The 7,496-nt window shown below is 33.5% G+C and overlaps 1 protein-coding gene across 2 annotated transcripts; it reads left to right on the plus strand.

The window, feature by feature from the left end:
* LOC109343235 (uncharacterized protein At3g49720-like) lies at positions 33-5,335 on the plus strand. Of its 2 annotated transcripts, XM_019581443.1 has the most exons (7): positions 33-152; positions 399-571; positions 658-697; positions 790-828; positions 3,623-3,997; positions 4,578-4,636; positions 4,855-5,335. In XM_019581443.1, the coding sequence occupies exons 2-7, from the start codon at positions 458-460 to the stop codon at positions 5,005-5,007; spliced, it is 780 nt and encodes a 259-aa protein (XP_019436988.1). In that variant the 5' UTR covers positions 33-152; positions 399-457; the 3' UTR covers positions 5,008-5,335. The 2 variants fall into 2 exon arrangements, with proteins under 2 accessions (XP_019436988.1, XP_019436989.1); XM_019581444.1 differs by lacking the exons at positions 33-152; positions 399-571; positions 658-697; positions 790-828 and adding exons at positions 2,483-3,076; positions 3,212-3,264.

A 7,496-nucleotide genomic window follows, 5' to 3' on the forward strand; every position in this document is an offset into this window, starting at 1 on the left:
AAAAAAAATCATAAGCTACAAATATTACCAAATCTCTCATTCTCTCTCTCCTCTAGTGATTCAGATCCAACTCTTCAACATCATTTCAATAATAATGCACCCTCTTCTACATCAACAACACTATTCATTCTTACTTTAATTCCTATCACATTGTAAGTTTTCGTTTCTTCAATTTCGTACACCTTCCTGCTTTTTAATCTCTTATTTTTGTACTAGTCCCTCGAACTTTGAGTAAGAAACTAATCTATTTCGGGTGGTATAACTGTATCTCCCAACAAGTGTTACTCCGAGAACCATTGACCTTTTTGTCATTCCGAGAAGTTTTCATCAGCGCCTTGTTGGTTAATCTCTTCCTTATTATTATTATTCATATCATGTTTCTACTTCTAATATTGCAGATTTGAATAATATTACTTAAACACACAATTGTGGTGTTGAATAACTGAATTCGAAAGATATGTCGAGAAGACCAGGGATTCCTTCTAGAAGATTCGGTGACACTGGTGGTGGATTGTTTTCTTCTTCCAAATCTAAACCGTCGCCAATTTTGTCTATTGCACTCATAATTGTGGTAACAAGTTTTGTTTTAAAAATTGATTTAATTATTTAAGATTTTTTCAATAATATTGTGTTTTCATTTTTGTTAATTTTTTATAGGGAGGTTTGTTTCTCATTGCATATGTGTATAAGGGATCAGGTTTTGTTTCTTATTATTTCTTTATTGATTTTGATTTGCTTTTGTTTTCTTATCATAGTGTGAGTAACTAAGGTTCTTTTTTTTCATTACAGGTGGATTTGTCCGTTTAGATTCTGTTACTATGGTTGAAGGTACATTAGTTTTTTACTCATGATTTGTTTCAACTTCAAATTCTTCGATCCTTTAGGGTCTGTTTGCGACTTGAATTTTGGAGGGGAAATGAGTGAAATGGAAGGCAAGGTTATGAAATACATTTTGAGATGACTCTAAAGCCTTCACTTTCTCTTTCTTCCCCTCTAGAACTCAACTGACAAACAGATTCTAAAAGTTTACGGTGATATTCTATTTGGTATGGATTAAATTTAAAATAAATACCCATGTCAGTCTTTGATGAAATAATGTGTTTAGTCCTTGAAAAAATGATAGATCCTACAAGTCTCAAATGCTGGTCAAGTGAGTCATTTTCATGATACATTTTAGGGGCATAGTAGTTGTTGTCATTGAACTATTTTGATCGGCATCTGAGATTTTTAAGGAACAAGTTGGGAAATCTCATTTTTAAGGGATTAAATTGACAGATGCCTTTTTTGGAAGGACAGACTTGGGCCTTAATTTTAGTTGTGACATATATTATGATATTATTTTACTCATTATGACTTATGTTATAAGAAAAAATATGAATATATATTTTCCCTAATTAAGGAGCCCGTAAAGTTCTTCAATTAGTAGAGATGTCCTGTAACACCCTGATGAGTTTATGTTATCTTGGTCTTGAAGTGAAACAACAATGCAAGTTTCTGTCTTTTATGTGAACACATAGGAGTTTGTTACCTATGGTTATTTTCTCCTTGGAGGTGTGCACTTGAATGATGAGTTGCTGCATTAACTGCAATTTTTTGTTACATAGTGATAATTTCACGAGCACTTTTTCCTCTTTAGAATTGGTGGTGTTTTGTGATTTATGGTACTGGAATCATAAACTTTTTTGAGATGTTAAGTCAGAACAAAAAGTAACTGTTTCTCTTTTTTGGGTCCATTAGAAGCTTACCGGTGCCTATGGATCATAGTCACATGGTTCGCTCTTTTACCCAACATACTGTGTACCGAATTCGCCATACCATGTGTTGGGTTTGTCATAAGAAAGTCTTGTAGTAATACCATAAAAAGTGACGAACCAGATACCAAAATGACCTCCTAATTGGTAATTATTCTATGGATGGATCCATAGCCTACAGAAGATTCGGGAGGCTACTTTTTTCACTTGAGGGATTTCATTTCAGATTTATTTGTTTAATGAGTCATAACTGGTTTCTTAAAGAATAAACTTGGTTAATGCTGATTTTTATGAGTTTCAATCTGTATGGGAAACAGTGAAAAAACATTTTCCCACTTACACTATTTTCTATACGAATATTTGAAAACAGAAACAGAATGAAAAAAATGAGATACTTGTAATTATTAATGAAAACAGGAAATGCTTTCGTAAGCCAAACAGGCTCTAGATTTTATCCATGTGTTTATCAGACTTCTTTCTTCTCATGGTGGTGGGTGTGTGTGGGGGCTTCTGATTCCCGTAAATGACCTATGATTCTTTGTAATAATGTAAATTTCTTCACCATGGTTCTTTCTTATGCAGGTTTATATATATATAGGATAATTCTTTCCATCGATTAATGTATTTAGTATTCAAAAAATAATTTACAAATTCATTTTTTTAAATGTAGTTTTTAGGTATTATTTTTTTAATGTAAAAAAGGAGCATTATGCACAGCTATATGCATTTATGGTTCTGTGTACAAGTCTTGTGTGTATATATAACAAGTTTTCTACGTTGAAAGTATACATTTGTTGAATAATGAGTCTCGATGGTAAGGGGTAATTCACCTTGTTGCCACGTGATTTAAAAAAAAATGAATTTTCTCCAGTCATGAGCAATGTGTCAATTGTCATCCTTTTAGTTGTAATGCTGGCTCTCCTAGTCAGGGTTAGACTGACTGTTCATAATGACTTGTGATTATCTTCTTCATACTCAATGTAAATCGAGATGTCCATATTTATGAAGAGTAGAAAATAGTCTCAGTTGTTGTCACTGTGTAGATATCATGTAAACCGATGGTGCTATATGTACACTCTTTTCTTTCAGTGGATTGCACGTATCATTGTCTCTTCCCTGTTTTCTGTTAATGACATTTCTGTAAGGAACTAAATAAATTCCAAGATACTTTTGTTTATCTGGCTTCAGCAATCTGTGTTACTACTCCTTCGTTTATAAATAGCTAGGAAAATACTGCAATCACTATAAATGTTGTTAGAATTGTGTTCAGTCCTTGGATTGTTTAAGAAATTGTGTTCTCGCTCTACACCTAAGGGTTTGTTTGGGAGTTGAATTTTGGAGGGGAAGGAAGGGAAAGGGAAGGCTTGGGAGCCATGAAATACACTTGTGAGATGACTCTCAAGCTTTCCCTTTCCCTTCCTTCCCCTCCAAAATCCAACTTCCAAACAAGCCCTAAGGGTATGTTTGGAGGCAGGGAAGGGAAAAATCAAAGGAGAAAGGAAGAGAATGAGAGGTTTACTTTTAGTTTTCGTCAAAGTAGTTTGTATATGTTAAAAACCCTCCAGAGTTGGGGACTTTTGAAATGTTCATAAAAAAAATAGGGATTGGGGTGGAAGATCATATATTAATCGCACATTTGGTAGAACTCATAAACAAGTTGAAGGTTTTTCTGCTTCCCCTCCCTTCTCCTTCATCCCAATATCCCTTAAAAGCCCTGACTTGGTAGTCCTGTTGAGTGTTGATCATCAACATTTTGTTCATTTGAACAAAGTCAAAAGACACGGTTGGTCAGCTTAAAATAGTACAATTTAGCTTGCTATTTAAGCGATTTCCACATATATTGTAATAACGTACATAACTTCCAAATGCAGGTGATTATTTGTGCAGTAGAGAGGTCCAACAAGCAATTCCTATCTTACGGCAAGCATATGGAGATAGGTTGCATAAAGTTTTGCATGTTGGTCCTGATACTTGCTATGTGGTCTCTAAGTTGCTAAAGGAGGATGAGACTGAAGCCTGGGGTTTAGAACCATATGAAATAGAGGATGCTGATAGTAATTGCAAAGCACTTATCCGAAGAGGCAGTGTGCGTGTGGCTGATATTAAGTTTCCTCTTCCATACAAGCCAAAATCTTTCTCGCTTGTGATTGTTTCAGATACTTTGGATTACCTCTCTCCCAGATACCTCAACAAAACTCTTCCAGATTTGGCGAGGGTATCAGCTGATGGCATAGTGATATTTACTGGTAAGAGCATTTTGTGGAGTCTTTAAATTAGTGCAGATTCTCATCTATTGATTAAACTTTTCTGTAAAGGAGATTTCCTTAATCTAAAACTTTTTCTAAATAGGTTAGGCTTAGTGCAGTTATAACCCTAAATTGGGAAATGAAAGTAGGATATTTCCTTAATCACTTTGCTTCACAAGCTATACTTAGTATGAACTTAATTCTTTTTTCAATTGTTGCACTCAGCTTTTTGTAAAACTCAATTGAGTTGATCGATTCATCCAGCTGTCACTACCTGGTGGTTGAATCCAAGAACATTGCTATTGTTGTTGAATTAGAATCTAGGATCCTGTAGGGTATTGTTTTTCTAGAGCAGAAGTGCTGTTTGAAGTTGCGTTTCACTTATGACTATATACACTTGAAATGTCTCTTATTTGACTTAAAAAGTATCATATACTTTCTTGTGTAATAATTTTGTTGAGCTACTAAGAGCTTGAGCTTTTAATATACTGCTTGTGCTGGTATCTTAAAAGACTGTCTTAGCAACATTCAATGATCTTTTTGGACCCTCACTGATATCTGATAATATCTGTTGATGTAGGTTTTCCAAGTAATAAGAAAAAGGCCAAGGTTGCAGATGTTTCTAAATTTGGAAGAGCGGTGAGTGGATTTTGCATGAAGATTAATAATATGTTACTTATGTTTCTGTCATTGATTCAATGCTCTCTTTTCTGAAGCAAAGGATATGATCACCTTCATAAATATCTTTTCAATTATTTTTTAAATAACGAACAACAACAACGAAGCCCTAGTCCCACTAGGTGGGGTTTCTAAACAAAGAAAATGAAAAAACAATTAGCTGATTTTTCTTGCTTCAGGCTAAGAGGAGGAGTTCATCGTGGTGGACCCGGTACTTCGCACAGAATAACTTAGAGGAGAATGAAGCTGCATCTAAAAAGTTTGTGCAGGCTTCAACAAAGAGTTCGTATGTCCCAAAATGCCAGATATTCCATCTGAAGTCACTCCATTGATTTCTGGGTTGATTACATTTGTTGCACTGGAGCAGCATCAAATGGGTGCCTCTCCCTTAGTTTTCATATAAAAAAATTTCTTCCATAAAGGTAATTTAATTCTTTGAAATATAGTGGCATAGGTGGTGTATCACTTTTGTTGTTGCTTGTAATAGATTTGCATTCTTTAAAATACCAGCCTCTGGTGGTAAAGGACAAATCATTTAGATATTTAACCAATTTGTCACTTGAATTTGTTGATCTAAATATAAGTAAAGTGGCAGTAATTGTTGTACTTAAAGAGATGCTCCTCATCTTGAGTTATAAATTAAATCTCATAATACTTGCTCTTATATTCTGGTAAAAGGATGGATAAGTCAATTTTTCCTTCAGTTTTCAATTTACATCTATCTCTACTACATCTCTGTTATAACTTATAAAATGAGGAATTTTCAGATTTTGCTATATGGTTTTGGTCTTTATATAGTTTCAGCGTATTATGCATTCATGGTTTGAAGAACTAGGCTTCAGTTTCTTGGTGTGCTTTGCATATTATCACACAAACATGCAAGTTTCTTGTTACTTCATTGCATTGCTTAATGAAGATTTATTCATTGAAGTATATTTATAATAGCCATGGATGTGGAACGAACTTGTATGTGTATGAAAAAAGATATAGAATGATCCTTATTTTAGAAAATATAAATCAAAATTGAAAGCAACATCATTGATTAAAAGTCAATAAATTGGCAAAAAACAGTATCAATTAGTATAAGTACTATAACATTATGGTTTTTCTATTATGCGTTCATTGGCACATGTTTAGGATTAAAAAAACAAGTTTTTATGAGGAAGTGGGGTAAGACTAAGAGTGGTGATATATATTCAAAAATAAAAATAAAACCATAAACTTTTGTCTTTGAAGACACACTAAACAAAAACCTAATGCAGACAACAAGTAATCGTGCAAAGGAGTTCAAGATACAAGCCACTCAACAAAACACCAATTTTTTTATTTTTTGCATCCAAATAAAAAACAAGTTGGCCATAAATTTAATATATCACTTAAGAAGGTCCAATGCAGTCAAAATCAGCCAACTTTAGGCATCAACATATTGATACAAGTTGGCTACTGTGAGAGTGAGACAAGGAGGAAAAAATTGTATGAGATAATTGGTTCTAACGTGTATCTGTTTTGTAATTTCTTCCATGTTCTGTTTTTTTATTTTTGGAATTTTTTTGATAAGATTTTTACTTGGAATGACCAACATGTTTTGTAATGAGATACTATTATTTAAAATACATCCATCATCCTAATCTTTGGCCATTTCTAATGTGCCACCATCAACTTTGAAATCACATTCTTAGATTTTAACCAATATTCCTTGGTTGGTTTTGTAAGGTGTTTGGAGTTAATTATGTTGAATGAGATTAAATAAAGTGATATGAACTTTGCACACTTAAATAAAATGGAACAGTAAAAATTATGCACAAGAGAAAAAATTAAGGAAATCGTGCATAGCTTCCATATTAGCTACAGTGGAATTAAATATAAAAGCTAGAATCTTCTTACGGTTTCCTACTAGGATTGGGCTGACAGAGCCAGCCCAGTTACATTTTTAAAACTGAAATAAATTGATTATTTGCCGATTACATAGTCAAGTATATATTTGGGGTTCCTTTAGTTCTAGTGTACCTAGCTGAGTGATCGAAGCCGTACTCAATACAAATAATATAATAATTAAAACTGCAGTACTAGGAAGTGACTCCTAGGTCGTTTTTCAAGGATTATCTTTCAAGCAAAGTTTCAAACACCTTATACTCACATACACAAGGGTTTTTTATTATTGGATAATATGAACATAAATCAAATTCAGAAAAAGTAGTTAAACAATGTAATAAAATGGCTAAAGTTCGTTTGTTCACATCTCAATCCTCGGTTTTAAAAGATTATTTTCAGATTCAAACCATTAACTTCCGAATTTTTTGAGAATCAATTAACTAAGACATAATCAATTCAAAGTTCCAGAACCCAAAACCTCAAACTAGGCGAAATCAGTATAAGCATGAAACGATTAACAAATTCACACGAACTAAGTATTCATGCACTAGAGAGAGTAAATCAACTAAGTGAAGATAAACTCAACCAACTAGTTTCTAAACAATGGCATTAAGCAAATCATATTCAGAAATAAGATAGAAGAAATCAACAATAAAGAAACCGAAAATGCATTAATAGCATAACCTCAAGAGTTGTGCTACATTATCAAAGGAACTTAGTCCAGAAATTTAGCCTTCCATGGCAATGGAAGAACAAACCGAAATGAGAAATGAAGAAGAGGTGAAACCCTAGGAGAGCAAAAAGAGGGGAAAACAGAAAAATCTTGGTGTTTCAAAATGAGGCAAAGTGAAGTATGTGTGTTTGGAGTGGGGAATCCGAATTTAACCCCTCCAACACACATAAACCGAATTGGGCCTAAACAATGGGCCCAAAGCTAAATTACAATAAA

Source organism: Lupinus angustifolius, chromosome LG03 (assembly GCF_001865875.1).
Source record: "Lupinus angustifolius cultivar Tanjil chromosome LG03, LupAngTanjil_v1.0, whole genome shotgun sequence".
Taxonomy (NCBI): Eukaryota; Viridiplantae; Streptophyta; class Magnoliopsida; order Fabales; family Fabaceae; genus Lupinus; species Lupinus angustifolius.

Excerpts from the sequence above, each read along its gene's own strand:
- LOC109343235 (XM_019581443.1), top strand. The coding sequence starts at position 458 with ATGTCGAGAAGACCAGGGATTCCTTCTAGAAGATTCGGTGACACTGGT. Across the intron at positions 3,998-4,577 it reads TGGCATAGTGATATTTACTG|GTTTTCCAAGTAATAAGAAA; the intron begins GTAAGAGCATTT and ends CTGTTGATGTAG. Across the intron at positions 4,637-4,854 it reads TTTCTAAATTTGGAAGAGCG|GCTAAGAGGAGGAGTTCATC; the intron begins GTGAGTGGATTT and ends TTCTTGCTTCAG.